We start from the raw sequence: 18,958 nt of genomic DNA on the forward strand, positions 1-18,958 counted from the left end.
GATTGCTCTTGCTGTCTCTCTCTTTCTTTCTGAGATTTCACTTATAATGAAATTACAACATTCCCATTAAAACTAAATCCACTTTTTAGATTACTGTGAAAAATCACCGGTGTTAGTGCTGGGATTTGCTCCGAACAAATTCCAAGGTGTGATTTTTGGTTAGATTAGTGCTCCTGTAAAGTCAATTTAAACTTGCCGTCCTCACAGCAGTTCATTTGAAGTTTGACGGATCTGGATACTCCTGCATATAAATTCTGAAGTACCTTTTTTGGTTTTCATGTTCTTGCTTTTTGAATGTGAACTCAAAGCTGTTGCTTTGCCATGAGTACTCCTCCAGCCAAACCGCAACATGATTGAAAGCACTCAGTGAAGGCATCTCCTTTCCACTCCATCTCACTAGCCCTTTACAGCCATCTGTAGCTGCAGATGCCAGGCCTGGGCTGCACTAATAGAGCATTTAGCCGACAGATCCACACGATGTCCTGCTCCAAACCTCTAAATGTCCTTTAGGTGGATAGAGGAGTGTCTGTCTCTATGGTTTCTACTCTATGGGGCCCCAGCAGCACAAACTCATAACCTTCAGTTAAAATACTGCCCCCTGTGTATGTGTCTCCTTTGCATATATTTTTCAAGGTCCTGTCTGCTAAAACTGTGCTATTTGGGTTTTATATTTGTCCTAGATTTTTTTGAAACTCTTTTCTTTCCACTACTGTCCTATTTTAATGTCAGTCTCATGACAATTCAGTTTGTTAGGCCTAATTTTGTCTGGACCAGTTTACTCTGCTATATATTATTGGCCACTAGTGGGTCTTTGCTAATGCTTTTTGTACATCCTGGTTCTACTTTTTTTTTTTCGTTCTTTTTTTTTTTTTTTGTAAAGAAAATACTACATGGCATATGCAGTGGCATAATTCGTTGTATTTCCAAGTTAAACAGAATATTCAGCAGAATGGGGCTTGATGCTACAGTATCTTTCAGGATTTGATTGGACTGTAAAAAAAAAAATGTCTTATAGTATTATTGATTGCATGGATGTAGTGGAGGATAAACACATATTTACATTTCTTTTGTGCAAAATAGTATTTGCTAATCTTTTTATCATAGTTTAGAAAGTTTGTATTTTTTTCAAACGTAAAACGTTTGAAAAAAAAAGTTTTAAAAGTTAAATTATTTGGTGAACATTATTATTGACTGACTAATGTGATATTTTGTGAATCGTTTAACAAAAGCTTTGATAGTTTAGACAAACTATAGTAACTTCTCTGATTTAAATTTAAAAATATAAATGTATTATTATTGTTATTTATTACTTTTTGATTTTAATTCAGTTCACATTTATTTGTATAGCACAATCCATGTAGTTGGCTAACATCATGAATTCATGTAAGCAGAAACACTGAGCTCATTAAAGCAGTTATTACAAGTTATGATCGTAATGATTACAATATATAGAAAATTTGGCAGTTGGGTATGTTGATTTAGAGTTGGTCATCCGAAGTCCTTCACAGGTATTGGGTCATCTGAAATCTTCCTAAGAGGCTGAATCCAAACTGGAGCTGGCATAATCTCTAGATCTCTACAAAACAGAAAGCAAATGGAAAATAATTATCGTAGCTGCTTTTCATAACATTTCAAGCAATAGATAGTCATGTGCATTTAATCGGATATAACTGGAGTACAAGGTAATGAGATGCTTGGCTAAAGAGATGTGTCTTTAATCTAGATGTAATCTGGGAGAGTGTGTCTGAGCCCCGAACATTATAAAGAAGGCTATTTCAGAGTTTAGGAGCCAAATGTGAAAATGCTCTACCTCCTTTAGTGAACTTAGATATCCTAGGTACTACCAAAAGTTCAGAGTTTTGTGACCTTAAAGAACATGATGGATTGTAGTGCGATAGAAGATCAGTTAAATACACAGGAGCTAAACCATTTAGGGCCTTAAAGGTCAGTACAGTAGCAATACTTTGTAATCAATACGGATCTTAATAGGTAACCAGTGTAGAGATGAGATGAAAATTGGGGTTATATGATCATATGTTCATTACATTATAAATTGACTCGTTTCTATCACAGGACAAACCTAAACTGTCTTCATTAATTAAAGAAACTTCTCTTGCCATTTCAGTTTGGGGAGTGAAATCTTTTATACTCAACTATAAACTCCAACTGAGCATTCTTTTTTCCCCCACAACATCCCTGATAATATTTTTTCCTCTATCCATGCAACTTCGGATTTTTCAGCATAAAAGAAATATTATGACTGAGAAAGTTATTGCATTTTGATGAAAGATTATGAAAACAAACATTTTCCTTTAGGGTAGGGACACACCAAACCAACACCAAAGAACTAGCACTGATAAAAGCCAAACATGCTGTTGCCAATCAGAGTTCTCTCTCTCTTGCCCGACGCCGATTCTACATGTTGAATTTAGAACACCCCCCACCCCCCCACCCCCCACCAAAAAAAAAAAAAAACACGGAGTCCAACTAGAGCCACCAGTGCAGAACATACTGGGAAAACGTAGTCAAAATGATCCAATGCTGCCCAACGGCCAATTATCGGCTTGGTGTGTCCCGGGCTTTGGAATAACATTCACTGATGGAACATGCACAATAAGACTAGGAATGTTTATTAAGAAAGCATATACAGTCAGTTTTGCATTTTATGTTGCATTTAAATTGACACCAACTCAATTTTTTTTTTTTTTTTTATCAAGTTATGTAGTTACAGAATCAACCAACTGGGGCTAACTAGATCCTGCTAAACAGCCAAACCTTGAACTCTTCGATATAACTTAAACAAGCAGCACTCCAAAAAAGTTGAATAGTTCAGCTTGTTCTAGTAGAGACATTTAGCAGTATCTCTGGGTGTAAGGGCTGCACATCTTTGGGGGAGTTTGGGAAGTACAGTGCCTCTGAGGGTTGGGCTCTTTTGTCTTTATTATTGGCAAGGTTCCCAGGAAAACAAAGGCTCACCCCAAGCACCTGAAGCAAGGTGACTCCATCACTGGCAGAGTTAGGAAGGAGGGAGTCCGGTACCACAGCACCAGCCTGTGTTCCTCTTTTGACACTTTCCCTGATTGGAATTGGTGTCCCTATCTCTTTCATTGCAGGGCCAGGTGAGACAAGGTGATATATACGTCCTGTTCTCTCAGCCTGGGCCTGAGTAATAAGAATATAATGGGGGTACATTTGCATTCGTCTACTCCGGTATTATAAAGCTCTATATTACACAAATGTGATGGGTTCGGTGTGACAGAACGGGGGGAATGAATCTTTCGAACTGAAATCAATACATAAAACAACAGGCCAAGAGAGTTTTGACTCAGAGCAAGGTCGAGGACAGAGAGCTCGTCTCATAAAATTTCACAGATGCATAAACACCTGAATATATCACCTGACACACTCTCTCAATTCAATCTGCTGCCTACCATTTCAGAGTAAGAGGGACAGAGGGAGAGAGAGGGAAATTTAAATAGCTGTCCGATATGTTTATGTGTTGGTGTCGCTGGGGGACTCCATGCCAAGGAGCAGTGTTCAGGCCAGGGACTGAGATCAAATTAATCCAGCTCTGACCCGGACGCAGGACACAGGAAGGGAAAGTGAGGTGAGCATTTCCCAGATGCATCTGCATGCTTCCATCAGTCATAGTGCCAGCTAAGCAATCAGGAAGGGTCAGAACATCAATATGAAGTAAACGAGTGCCTGAACTTTTCTGAACCGTGACGAATTCTCCTCTAGGTCAAAACAAACAAACAAACAAACAAAAAAACAGTAAGGTGCTACCAAAGACTTTATATCTAAAAAGACAGTGCACTTATGTTACTATGAATGGGAGAAAGTGCAACGCGCAATATGGTGGAATAAGTCCTGCCTTCTAAATAAAAGAGCCAATCGCTGATTGATAAAGTCATTGCGTCAGTCCAGCTGCCGTTAGAAGCTCCGGTTAGAAACAGCCATTGTTCTGAGATGCACGCTTAGGACCACACATGCGCATTGGCTGGTCCAGCCTGAAATATTATTTTTTTAATGCCATTTGAGTACAAGAAACAACATTTATGGGACAGTTGTTGTCAGATTTCATTATATAAGATTTCAAATATAAGCTTGGTGAACAGCTTTGGAGAATTTATTGTTTCCCCATTCAAAGAAAAAGGAGTTCTTGCATGACTGAAATTGCTGTCCGAGAGGCGTTTCAAAGATGGCTGTCGAATGAAATGACTTGTCTTAAAGGGACTTTGGCGCTATGTATTAAATTAAAACTGCATTGGAGCATACAGATTATTTTCAGAATAGGTCTTTCACAGGTTTTGTTGGATTATTTTTTATATATATATATATATATATATACACTAATTATTATTTATTTTTCTTTAATGTTATTAACAAAGGCTGTGTTAATAATAATGAAAATTATCCTAATAGAGAGTTGGGTCCGTAGGCTGTGCATAGAAAATCTCCGCCAATATCGCCATTTTACAGTAGTGAAAATTGTATTTCTATTGACAAAATGCATCCAAAAAAGCTGCTGCGGGAAATGTGCACAATGAAAGATGTCCAAAAATGTGAGAATGCTTTACACATGTGAGTCTGTTTGAAGCGCTTAAAGGATTAGTTCATCTAAAAAATGAAAATGTCTAGCTTCTGCCAGTCCGCCTTCCGTATTCAACTTATGAAAAAAAAAACGTAACTGACGTCGCATTTTTGTAAGTTAAATACGAAAGGCGTAGGACGTACTGTAAGCGTTTGGAAATGAACAAATGCTTTGCTTCGCTTCAGAAGGCCTTTATTATAGTCGTGTGGATTACGTTTATGATGGATGGATGCACTTTCTTCAGCTTCATAATCGCTGGTCCCGTTCACTGCCATTATAAAGCTTGGATGCGTCAGGGTAATTATTAATATAACTCAGATTGTGTTCATCAGAAAGAAGAAAGACAACTTCTATTCAACCCCCCATTTAGCCATTTGTTAGCAACCACCTTTTTCAAGACAAGTAAAAGTTAAAATCACAAGGGGGTATTTCTGATTTATTTTATGTTGTAGAATAAAACATAAAAAAATCTTGAGCTTGTGTTAACCACAGACCTTCTTCAGGCAAGCGAGACTCCATTAAATTTCACTGAATGAGAACATGCTTGTGCGCGCCCAACATAGTGCACAACATTAAGTGAGCGTAATAATTCAGACTAAAATATGCAGTCTGAAACAGGCCTGCTGTTCAAACATTTTTCCATTTTTAAAAGCCATTTTATTTGCTCTTATTTGCATTTCTTGTTCAGATACAAAAACATAATTGAAGCACCTTGATTGTCAGTCTAATAAGTGTTTTCTCACTTTACAGTTTATTCTCCTAGACATAAATATTTATTCAACTCATTTCGTATGCTTGCTGAAGTAAGACTGGTTAATATGAGGAGTTTGCTGGGAATTAATTCTCATACATTCTCAATGTACCATTAAGAGCACAGCTCAGCAGAGATTGTTGGCCTTCAGGGCTAATGTAATCTGTCAGAACTGGCCCAGATGCTTAACATCACATTCGCACATACATGTACAGGTTTGTAAATGTGCATACATGTGCACAAAAGGCTTTTAACGGTCTCCATCTCTCTCCGCTACTTATATCCTTTCCTCTTTCTTTTGTCTCTCTCTCTCTCTCTCTCTCTCTCTCTCTCTTCTGGTATTGATTATTCAGCCAGAACTTGAGGGACTCAGCACCACACAGGTCGGTGGGGTTAAGTAAATCAGTCCAGTGTTTTTGTACAGCAACACAGTATAGCACAACTTGGCCCTTCCTGCTAGAACTGAGACATGCCTGTAATTGACTCTAAAATGAGACACGCCTAATACAAGGGCACTAGAAAAGGAGATGATGTGCAAACTGACAAACGCACACACACACACATAACGCAAGCACTTACATTTGCTGCCCTGTTAGCTAAATAAAATGCATTAGAAAGAATTTCTATTTGTGAGATGATATATCACCTGTATTACTATATACTGAATAATGCAAACAGTCCGACGGTGTAGTGGTTGCAATCTGAGGACTGTGGTAGAATTAATTAGTTTTTGTTTACTGCCAAACACTTTTTTCTGGCCACCCCAAATATAGCCAAAATCAAATTAAAGGGGATGGGTATAATGCTATTTCATGCATTCTGACTTATTTACACTGTTAAAGAGTTGGATTATCATGCTAAACATGGCCATAGTTTCAAAACACGAGTTGGACGTATGACGGAGTATTTCTGTGCCAAAAATACTCTTCCAAATCCTCACGATTTTGGGGTCTTTTTTTCGAGTATGGGCCTGAGTGACGTAAACGGGGGCGGAATTCCTTGTACGGGCACTTCTCCCGGAAGGGCGTGCACACACGTCGACCAAAGAGAGACTATCAACGCGCGTTCGGCTTTACAGAAGTCGTCGGCAGCGCTGCACAGGTCACAGGACTTCACAAAATCAACAATGTCACCAAAGAAGTGTGTTTTTGGTTGTGAGGGAAAGATAACCTTGCTTCCCAAAGAACCCAAGCTGAGAGTTTTGTTCTCATGCATTACATTGATGTACTCTCGATATTTGTTAAAATAACCATAGAAACTGATAGTTGCAATCGCGTTTTTATTGGTTAAAATGAACAGAGAATATCTCATGTTTTTCCTTGGCTGTTCGAGCCCTCAGGATCGGCGCTTATGGTTTCATAAACAAAGCCCAGTTCTACGCTGGATTTACAGATCGTTTGAAACTGAAAGATGGAGCGGTCACAGCGGTAATGATCCCGGTCATGAGTCGGAACCGCAGGTGATAAGTAAAACTGCTTCAAATGTCTGTTTTGTTGGCAATAGGTGCCTAAGTGCATATAATGTAAACAATACGAACACAGTGAATTTATAAATTCATTATTCATCATTCACTATGCGCTATATTCATTATATTGATTCAAAAGTTATCCATGGATAATGCGATGGTGTATTGCATGTGTTTAAATATATTTGTTTAGCAGACCATTGATAGCTTGCAGCCAATCTCTACACAAAAGCTGCACGTGCTTGTGACAGCTCGTCACTCTTTAGCTCCGCTCACAACGACACGCCTCCAGGCACTCGGCTGTTTTCGGAAAGACATCTTTCTGTTTAGATTCCTTCCTGATTATGATATGATGCAGTCTTCATGAGAGCAAATATTCCACACAGCATGATCCAGTCAACATGCCTTATTGTAAATCGTTACTGTACGTTTCAGCCTCGGATATCCATGGAAGAAGCTGTGAAAGCAAAGTATATGGGTAGTTGATGCATAAAATGTCCAACTGAACCTAAAATCAAGATGTGCAAGTTATGTTTTTCACGTTTTACCTTCATTAATTAATTTAAAGGGTCCTGTGGCATGATAAATAAATTATATAATTTTATAAATATTGCATTTAGTCTCTCAATTAATATGAGATCATAAAAATTGCATGCATAATTTTAATTGTCAAGGTCCCAAAAGGATTTCATGTCAGCTACACATAAATCACAATGAGAAGCATTTGCATAGACTCGAACTTGTATTTGTAATGTACAGAGGTGGCATAAATGTATTTACTGTATATGTCTTTCAATAAAATATCAAAAACACGAAATGAGCAGACAAATGTAACCATAATAACATTATGAAAGGTCTTACGTAGCAAATTAGTGCACACTCATATGCACTGTCCCATGTGAAGCTTCTGTGCCAGGTGAGGTAAGGTTAACTAGTTTTATAACTCTGAAATGGTTCTGTGAATAAATTAATGTTGGAACTGTGAAACTTCTTTGGGCACTGCAAACTAACCACTCAAATAATTGCACCAAGCTGTAATGCATTCTCATATCCCAGATACTTTAATATGGATGCTGCTGTTCCTCACAGACCCGCACACAAACACTTTAATATTGATGAGGAAATCCATAAAATTGCTTCCTTCACTCTTATCAGCCCCAGCAAGAAATGGAAGTCGTGGCACTCTTTATATCTAAAAGTCTGTAACTGCGGCTCCCCGTGGGGCCTCATTTCTATCCATTCAGGAGTGACGGAGTGAGAAAGACAGTGTAGCTCATAGTTCTTGTGACACTCTTTATTCTGGAACATAGAGTTCTTGCTCTGCATTAATTGTTGTTTGCTGACCTTTAGCCAGCTGGTGTGATAGCCATCTTCTCCCTGTTGCTTTCAGTCAAGCTGTTTCATGGTCCAGACTTTGTGAAATGGTCAAATAAATGGAACGACTGAATTACTGTCATAGTGGCAGACAGAGCTATGGTGGCATAGAGAGAGCAGTACATGTTAAGATGCAGTATCAGTGTTATTGCAATCAAATACCTTACAAAAGGCACTGGCGCTCATGTTAGTTGCTATGGAGACAGTGATAACTATGCTCTCTTTGTTTTCCTTTTCTTAGGTCTGGCTGTTCACCAGATCATCACCATCACTGTGTCCCTCATCATGATCGTTGCAGCCTTGATCACTACTCTAGTCCTTAAAAACTGGTAGGAAACATTCTTTTCTTTCAGCAGTGTGCCAATGACTTTTCTGTCTCTCTCTCCCTGTTCCTGTCCCTCTGTCTGTTTATCAACCTCTCCCTCTGTCTGTCAATGTGGACAGTGACCCCTTATTGCACAAAGCAGTCAGGACACTCGTACACAATTGCTTTTTCCCCAAACCCAGTGAGCTTCCTCTGTAGGCAGCATTTAAGGCACCTAAGATACTCTGTATCTTCTGCAGAGAGGTCAATCCCAGAGTGCATTGCAATGTTTAGTGAAAAAATCTTTTGACGTGAAAAATCTCTTGACAATAATTGACAATAACTGTAATGTTCATTACCAAGATTAAATTAATTAAATACAATTACATAAATTAATTATTAGTAAACATACTATTTTACACCAGTTTGTGTCATATCTATATTTATGCTAAAGTATCGAGTCGTTCTTCTCAAGTTGTTGCAATGAAATCAGTCAAGAGTCGAGTCACTTTTGCAATTTTGCTGCCTATGTAAATCGTTTCAGATCAGTCATAGCCCCTTTCACACAGTCTTTACTGGTAAATTACCGTAAAGCAGGTCCACCTCCACAGGGGGGCCAGGGTGGGCCTGGCACACCCAATCAGGAGCTTGGACCACCCTGGCCCTACCCCAAATAATGACCGATTGCAAAATTGGTGCAATTTTCAATTCAGCGCCAGAATTTGAGGGAGATCATGCTTTTCTGTGCACTTAATATTAAAAAAATCCACTTGTTAATTGGAAACTAGAAAGCAGTGTTAGAAAGTGACCGCGATCTTCATTAACATTCAAACGATTTTAAACCATTCAAGTGCAAGAAGACACGAAAGAAACTTAATTCAGTACCCACACGCAGTTTTCTGTGCGCATACACACAGATAGTGCACCATTACCGAACTGAGTTCTCTTTTATGTCTTATCGTGTTTAAATGGAAGAGTACACACAAAATTACGTCAAAATGCACGTTTTGGTGAGTATCCTTGTAAGCACAGTCTTAAATGAGTTCAAATAGATAAAAAAGGTCCATAAAAGGTCTTAATGAACGTAAACAGTTTGGAGAAATTCTGATGTGTGTCAGATTAAAGTGACAGTGGCTTAATAACAAAAAGGAAAAAAAGATTAATATATATTTCATTTATAGATTAGAGTATTAGACCTATCTGAAATCTGTTTATTTCACTTTTATCTTTGTTCTTTTGTATTTATTTGTGCTATTGTTTGTAATTTGTACTATTGCTTGTTATCTGTCTATCTACCTATCTATCTATAGAAAAACGTACCTGTGTCAACATTTTTGCAAAACGCCAAATACGTTGCGTCGTGCACATTTCACGACAGTTTTAAAATTGAAATGTCCAGTGAGTGGCGCTAAAAGAGTGTTTAATTTTTTCTGGAACAGATGAACGTGAATATGGCAACATTTTATTATGTTGGAGTTTGTACGTATCACAGCAGTTCTGAATTGAAATGTCCGGTGAGTGGCGCTAAAAGCTTAATGCTCCATCACGTTTAAGAACGTACACCTACACTAAACTCTAAACCTATAGTGATAACAAAAGCAAATGTGACATAAAAATTGCAATCGTAACCATGGCATTTTGGCTTGTTTTTGAACTCTTTTACCATGACTCATCTTTCACGGGTTTCGTACCCAAGCTGTTCGCATCGCAAGTAGAGTTACCGAGTAAGCTTGTTACGACAGTAAAACTGAACATCTGGAGCTGGGTGAGTGATGTAAACTCCAAAATATATTCGTTTACAATCATGCACTATGGTAAAAAGTGTTTTGAGGTCATAACATTACTGTGCAAGGAGCCGTGTGAAAACAAGTCTTTATTAATCCATAAATAGGCCCTGTAATCATAATTGTGTGTGAAAACGATTAAAAGTGCTTGCTGTTTTACTGCCTCTAGTGTTCATTTCTTTTAGAAACTGAAGTGATATGTACGTGTTTGTACATATTTTCTATGTTGCAAAAATGTCAATTTTTCCATTGAGCTTGTGTTGGTTTTTATATATAAAGTCCCTTTTAAGACCTGCACCTTTTAATATAAAATAAACTTACAAAATCTGTTATGGGGAAAAAAATTAAATAATGTTAAATCTCCAGCCCGCCAGGAATGTCACTTGGCCCACCTTAAATCTCAAAGCTGGAGCAGGGCCTGCCATTAAGAGATCATGTGTGAACAGGACCTTTTCAAAAATACCGGTAAACCGGTTCTGGCAATTTACCAGTGTGAGGAGTTGTAACATTACCAGTAATGCCGTTGCTTATGTGAACCACATTTGTGTATTTACAGGAAAAGTCGTTCTGGTAATTTTACAGTATTTTACCGGGATTGCTGTGTGAAACTAGCTTATGAGGTTCCATTTCAATTAGGATGCCTATTTATGAAATTCACAGCAAGGCAGCTCACTAGGTTTTTGGAACAGAGCTAATATGTCTGTGTCTGTCTCCCCAGTTCATGTTAAATGTAGGACAGACACAGCGGTTCAAGGTATGATTTTATGTTGGCTTTGTGATTTTGGTGCGTGTTTTTGTAGTTGTGCGCAGTCCGGGAATGGCCGACACAGCAGCCATCAGAGAAAGATCAACCAGCAAGAGGAGAGCTGTCAGAATCTGACTGACTTCACGCCTGCCCGCGTGCCCAGTAAGGTGGACATCTTCACCGCCTACAACGACAGTTTACAGTGCTCACACGAGTGCGTGCGGGCCGGCATACCAGTGTACACGGACGAGATGATCCAGCACACACCCATCTACAAGACTTCCTACAATGGAAACAGGCAAGAGGCCATGATTAATATATATTCAGTAGGATCAACTAGGCTGGATGTTGGCACTGCTGACCAAGTAGTTTGGACAGCGAGTCGACTGCACTGACAGCCCTGTCCGTAGTTTCTGACAGGGTTTGGCTTCCTCATAGCTTTAGAGTAGGTTTAGTGCTGTCAGAAATAATGTTCATTCTGAAAGGTTGAACACTGGACCATATTATGCACAAATTTATAAATTGCTGTTTAAAATGCACATCACATTTGACCCTGGCTGTTTGCCATTTTGAAACTAAATTTCACAATGGTCAACTAGTCATCCAAGGTCACCTAATTTACTTATATTCTTTTCAACATATTTTGTTTTTTATATATATATTATTTTTTTAACAGTGGGACTTTAATTATCAAGCTGTGCTTTAGCTGATTGACAATTTGCATGTTAAAACCTTCTCAGAAAAGTTAAATTCATCCGCTTTAATGTACAATCATTGCAGCCATTCACATGCAGACACACTCTTTGGCATTGCATCTTGTCTCATGCTGTTTTTTAAGTATTCATGAGCTATTTTTGAGTTATTTATGACAGCTTGTCACGTTCAATAATAGTCCAACTTTTAAAATGCAGTGGTCTCGAAAGCCCTGCATTCTTTTCCATTCAAACTGTTTTTGAATGTGTCTTTGTTTGAAAATATATGGTTTCATATTTTTCTCTGCTACAATCTTCAATAATAGAATAATTTAGTCTTTAATGTGCATTTTGGAAATAACCAGTTTAATCTGCCAGAGAGTCATTATTTTTCAGATAAGCATGTTGCGACAGTTGTGTAGTCTTGTTTTTTGTCCTTCCATTGCCCTCGCCTTTATAAAAGACTGAGTATGAGCTTAAATTGTGTGAATAATTTCAGTGCTGCTTCATTTAATACTGTATGCTTCAGAATACAAAACCTAGATGAGAGGGTTTAGAGGAAATGTTACTGTGGGCGCTTTTGTTTGTGGTATAATGCCATTTTAAAAAAGAGTCTTGAATCAGGGAGTGGGACAGAAGTGCTTATATCTGCAGGATTGAAGAGCTGATCTGTCTGTCTATTTCAGACCGTCGCCCACTGAAAGGCAGCTAATCCCTGTGGCCTTTGTGTCTGAGAAATGGTTCGAGATCTCCTGTTGAGGCCCTTTTACTACCTTTGGGTTGAGCCCACGTCTTCAGTTTGTGCCCTGGTACGTACTTTATTTCGTAGGGCTTTGAAGTTCACATGGTGTAATTCTAGCATGGTTTTCCAGTGATTGTGTACTTACTAGAGATTCACAGTTCCTCGGGTTTCAAAAGGAATAGGAATTGAAATGAGTTGCAGGCTTGTAGCTCATATATTTTCAAAAATTGTGTTGAAACAGGATGTACACCAACAGCAGAAATATTGTGTGATGTGACAGTACTAATACAATGGTAACACTCTCATTATATTAGGTAACATGAACTAACAATGAACCATAATCTTTTTTTTTTTTTTTAACAGAATTAATTGGTGACAATAACAATAAGGTCCCATTAGTTAATGTGTTAACTAACATTAACAGTGAGCAATACATATGTCACAGTATTTATTAATCTTTGTTAGCATTAGTTATACTGACTGTTAGTTACCTCAGGTTCACATGTATATTAACATATACAACTTTGGATTTTAAGAATGTATTAGTAAATGTTGAAATTAACTAAGATAAAGAAATTCTTTAGAAGTATTTTCCATTCTTAGTTCACTAGTAGTTGACTAATAATAACAAATACCTGTAATAAAAAAATAAAAAAAACCTTATTGTAAAGTGTTACCAATTAAATTCATCTAGGTTAATGACGTTAATTTCTACATATTTTACTCATATTTTTAAGATTTCAGGTTGTAACATGCAAGTTAAAGGCACAATATGTACGATTTTTTAATTAAAATATCCAAAAAAACCACTAGAACAGTGTTATATATTGTGTTGACTTGTGTACTTACATTATCCCAAATGTTTCCAAGAATGTTTAAATCCAGAGAAATAAGCAATTTTAACCAGGATACAGACTGTGTCTGTGCGTTGCTTATCAATGACATCATACCTGCATCACCCTCGGTTTCCGGTTTTATTTTGTAGAAATCATGGAAACACCAAAGACGCTTTAATATATTATGTGTTTTATTAGACAGATGAGCAACTGTTTGGATGGATACATTCATCGACAGAAAACTAATCATGTTATATAGCTCAACACAATAAGTCTTATTGTTTAAATCCTGTTTTCTTGATTTACTGCAAGTACCATGTTTTACCATGCCTAATATCGATCTAGCTTACTGCAGTGTGCAACAACTGTCTCATAGTAGCCGCCGAGCGAACGCAGAGTAGCACTATAACAACTTTCAACATACAAATGTATCTAATATGATAAAACAGCGCTGCTTTACCCCACATATGCTTGACCGGAAGAAGCGGAAGCGGCGACTGCGGCATAATAAAAGTCGCACTCGTCTCTCATTAGCAATCATTCCAGCGGCCTCGTTTCTGCTCACACAGCACTCGGCCCTGCTCTGCTTCATACCACAGTAACATTAATAATTTCATCTATGAACATGATTTCTGCCGGAGTCCCGTTCTGATTCTTTTCCACCGGCTGTAGACGTGAAGACAACACCTCCCATGATTCCACGAAATCAAGGCGTCATTAAGCTACGCCTTTGTTTTGAATAAGCAACATCTAGTGGTGAAAATTTACATATTGTGCCTTTTAATGCATTATAATTTTTTAGAGTAGTTTATTTACAAAGTTACACTATCAATTCTTGTTCTATTTAAAAAGTGATATCAGTTTAATCATTCTCAACTAAAATGTAATCTTCTGTACTTTCAGGATCTCATTGGAAAACCTGTGAATCAAACACAAAAAAGACTAAAACACAATAAAGCAAAACACAACCACAAGAACAACAACGACAAGCAATCATAATGACGGGAACCAAGATGAACAGGCAGTTTTGTACAAATGTTGGATCTCTCTAGAAATGGACTGAAGATGTTTATTTTTCTAGACTGATGCAGTGCTATGGAACCACTCCCAAATTATTTTCCATAGACATGTGATCATTTTAGAGATGATATAGAGCTGATATATTATATACGTGTATTACTGCACATGTGGGTGTGCTGGAGTGGAGTTCGGCTGCGGATAGGCCGCGGGGACGCTCTCTGACACGATACGTCTGCTTGTGTGGAGAAAAGACTCTCCTGAACTTTGTGCCAATAATGCCATTATGTGCCACTACATATATAGATGGGACGCGTTCAGTTTCGTGGAAAATTACTGACACAACATCAAGTAATTTCAGTGACTGTCTCCCAATATCAATCTGTCATCCGTTTTTGTATAAAAAGTATGAATATGTATTTGAAATATGTTTTGAAATAGCTGAGGAAATGTGTTACAAATGTCCAAAAAATATTTATATGGAGCACTATTCATTTAGATGGAAAAAAAATAAAAATAATAATGAACCCAGTGAGGAATAGTACAATACCCAGGTTTTAATTTCACTACATTGTTACTAGACCCCGTTTTAAAGGAATAGTCTCTATTTTTATACAAACGAGGTTACTAATGAGTCAGACAGACCTAATTTAACTGGACTGTTGGGACTGTTAATCTGCGAGTGGAGGTTCAATGAAATGTTGAAGTGTTTCCTTTTCTTTCTTTTTTCTTGTTTTTAAGCTACCAAACAATGTGGATGCCAAATTCAGTATTCATTCAAAGCTTATTTGATTTGCCAAAGCCATTCTTCAGACGCTTGTTGAGTTTCCGTTTCTTATCACTGATGAGAAATTACATGTACGGGTTAATCATGTTTACGGACTCACAGACCCTCAGAGAGGTGTTAGTTTAAGGGTCGATCCTAAATAACACAATCAGTTATCTATTAAAACATCACAAAATAGCTAATAAACCACCTCTACATTTTAATTACAAAGCTTAAATTGCATAAAGACAAGTTATCAGCCTTGTGCATAGACTCAAAAAGAACAAAATATTATATGTTTACTTGATTTTCGTGCCTAGTAATTTGTGCCAACTTGATTTAATTTGTTTACTTCTGTATTTTAATCTGAAACAAAATCATGAATGTCCATTTCTTTGTGTGCTACATTCTACTTTTTAATTTGAGCTAATAGTTTATTATTTATTGTTTTTCACAGTTTGATTTAATTGAGCAGAACTGACTGAAAGGCAAATATTCCATCAGCAGAAACAGTAACGTCTAGTGCCAATAATTTTAATAGCAATCAGAAATGCAGTAATATACAAACAGCATGTAACTTGCCAATCAGTTTAAATTATTGATAAAGCCAGTGGAAATAAATGACACTTTGGGTGTGTGTGTGTGTGTGTGTGTGTGTGTGTGTGTGTGTGTGTGTGTGTGTGTGTGTGTGTGTGTGTCTGTCTGTCTGTCTGTCTGTCTGTCTGTCTGAGATCACAACACTCTACTCGAGCATCACTAGACCAAAGAGCTCCATTGTGGGTAGCAGTATGTTAACAGACCAAGACAGTTATTCTGTATATGATATGTAAAGAAAATAAGAGGGAGGATAACTATATGATTTTATCCCAAAAACAGATGTTTAATGGTTACAATTACATATTGTACATAGGCAAACACTGTGAAAGAGGAAAATAGTTGTTTGCAATAGTCTGTCAATGAAATTGAAACGTCTTGGAGTAAATTTAATCATAGGTTTTCAGATGTTACTCAAAATGTTTATAACCAGTAGAGAGTTGTGATTCCTGTTTTCATATTCAGAAGACAGCAATACATATAAAGTTATCCCCCCCAATTGTCCAGTTTTACCAGTTTATGTGAACCACAATGGCCAATCAGGTTAGATATTTAGAAAGAGATATTTACTAATCATATATCATATGGAACACTAATGCTCTGTATTATGTGCATGTGTAAATGTGTTTTCTATATATTTACCTCTATTCTATCTTGTGATTTTTTTTTTTTTTTTTTTTTTTTCCTCTCTAAACTCTCTTTTTTCACAGGATCAGTGGAAAAAGATTTTTGTTTACATTGCATAAGTCTCTGCAGACGGTACAGACGTTGTGCCAAGCCTCAAAAACACTGTTGTTTCTGCTGTAGCTGTAGTTCTCCTAATAATTAGGAAATTCCAGGTCATTTGCATCACATACTAGGAAACTTCATGGGATAAGGTGCATTGAAGGTGCATTGCAGGTTTCTGGCATATAAGCAGCTCGAAATCCATCCCTTTTTTTGGTTAAATTAAAAACACTTCAGGTGTTTGTCATTTTCTTTCTCTCAGAGAAGGAAAATGGCTCCAAACCATCTCAGTTGACAGCTCAATAAACTGAACGTCAATTAAAAACAAAACAAAAAAACAATAAACCTGAACAGACGACTGGCCCACGTGACTGCCGGCACAGGAGGAGAAGATTTGTGCTGTGAGTCTGATAAACATGTCTGGAGTTTGACTGAGTGTGGAATGTTGATTTGCTCTTCAGTCTTGACACGGAGCTCAGAATCAGTTGAATTAAAAGGTTAATTGACTCTGTGCTAAGCCCCACCTTAAACACTACTGACCTATTCTACCTTAGCAACTGTTGCCATTTGGCATATCATAAGACAAGCGTTTGCTCATTTGCTCTATATTATATTATATTATATTAAAACGTTTGTCATTTAACCTTGACTTTGCCTAGATTTCATAACATTATTACATAATTAAATATGTCCTTAAAGACAAAAAATATATAAATACGATTTGCAATTTTCATTCCATCCCATGTAAGAATAATATTTTTTTTCTTGCCACTTATGGGCACATTTAACTGCAAGTCATACTTTTTATGTAAATCTTCAATCACTTCAGTAAGGCTTGTCTGAGTTGGCAACAGTGACAAAGGGGGCGGAGCTTAGCGAAATGGTCAATTGACCATTTTCATCTGTGCGTTACACCTGAATGTGCTTTCTCATTCATTTAGTCTATTAAAACTATCTCTGAATGAAACCTGCTGAATCCAGTGCAATATAATGTTTTTTTATATGAAAAATGCTTCAAAATCAGAGCCCTCCTCATTGTTGACATGTAAATCACACACTGCTTATTGTAAAGGCTTTTGTTGTTGTGTTGTAATTTTTTTTGTTTTCATGTGGTACTGTACTCAGGCATCATCTATCTATGAACATGATATTTTATAAAATACAAGTATCTAATGTTTACGGACAGGAATCTTTGTTGGCTTTGGTTCGGTTTGATTTTTTTTTTTTTTTTTGGGTGTTTTTTTTTTTAGCAGTGCACATTTGCAGAGTCACATTTCACGATGACAGGTTTCATATGGTGCAGAACGTACTCCTAAATGTCACCCTCCACCCCCCAAAAAAAGCCCAGGGCTGTCAGGAGAGATTATGCCAAATTCCTCCTTGTGTGACAGAGATCCGTAAAAAGCGCTTAAACTTATAGAAACCGGAAACTCTTTGCTGAGGCTTAGTCAGGGAGTATCTGAGATGGTCTTTGGCTTTTGATTTGCTGCAGGTACAATTTATTACATTGCTCCATATTCCATTCGAAAACAACCTGACACATGTCCTGTTGTTGCCATAGAAATAAAAACTTTGTACTTTGTGTACCTTAACTTTTTATATTTGTGTCTAATATATCGATGAGTACCTCTTTTTTCTTTTATATAAGATCTATGAATATAGTACACAACACAATATACGAGAAAACACATGAAAACATACACGGATGCTGTATGAACTAACAGTCTCTGTGTCGAAATAGTGCTGTGTACTCTTATTTTGTGTCTTTGAGTCTCTCTCTTTCTCTTTTTGTAGGTATTGGTAAAGTTACATTTCCAGGTGACATTGATTTTGATTCTTGTTCTAAAGCTCTCTGTGTTTTGGCCACTGTAAATGCAGCTGTCATCAGAATGAATCTGTACATTTAGTACTCTCTCAAGTTGCTATTAATAAGATGTTAAAATGAAATGGGCTGTCTTTCTATAAACACCATCAAATGTTTGTAAAATGATTATGGGGTGTTATTTGGACTGGGAAAATGATATTGAAAATAAAAGTCATTCAAAAAAGAAAATCTGTGTATGCTGGCACATTACTGCAGATTGTTTAGTGAAAATATTTATTTCATGTTCCACACATCCAATGCTATTTGCAAAAATTGCATTTCGTGAGCGAAATTGTTGGAAGCTCCGAACATTTAATCTTATTTTGACTGAGCCAGATGAGATTGTTTTCCAGACATCTTTGTATTTTATTTCGCTAAACCATCAGGACTAGTCCTACAGCAGCACCAGACATGAAAAAGTCTAACCAGGTTTTAACCAGATGGACCGCTGTATGATTTTCCACAAAATATGACGTTGTCTTGCCATTTATCAAAAGACTAGGCCTAATGAGTAGCATTTCTCTGATGATGATCAAGATGAAAATGAAAACACTCCATCATGCTCCAAGGAACAACAGGAGGCTGAGAGACAGAGAGAGATTGTGAAAAGGATTGTGCCATGAAATCAACACGACAATGAGCCAAAATATTGTCCATATTGATGGATAACCCAATAAGCAGGTGCTTTTCGAAAAGTTGCTCAT

At 37.2% G+C, this 18,958-nt stretch overlaps 1 protein-coding gene across 1 annotated transcript in view; it reads left to right on the plus strand.

The window, feature by feature from the left end:
* The window catches only part of ajap1 (adherens junctions associated protein 1), a 57,042-nt gene extending 38,599 nt beyond the window's left edge, over positions 1 to 18,443 (plus strand). Inside the window, exons 3-6 of the mRNA XM_051904284.1 lie at positions 8,426 to 8,513; positions 11,073 to 11,315; positions 12,396 to 12,518; positions 14,191 to 18,443. Coding sequence (XP_051760244.1) covers positions 8,426 to 8,513; positions 11,073 to 11,315; positions 12,396 to 12,468 — 404 coding nt within the window. The 3' untranslated portion in view covers positions 12,469 to 12,518; positions 14,191 to 18,443. The remainder of the gene's footprint in view (positions 1 to 8,425; positions 8,514 to 11,072; positions 11,316 to 12,395; positions 12,519 to 14,190) is intronic.
* The last annotated feature ends 515 nt before the right edge of the window (positions 18,444 to 18,958 follow it).

This window comes from Ctenopharyngodon idella, chromosome 8, assembly GCF_019924925.1.
Source record: "Ctenopharyngodon idella isolate HZGC_01 chromosome 8, HZGC01, whole genome shotgun sequence".
NCBI lineage: Eukaryota > Metazoa > Chordata > Actinopteri > Cypriniformes > Xenocyprididae > Ctenopharyngodon > Ctenopharyngodon idella.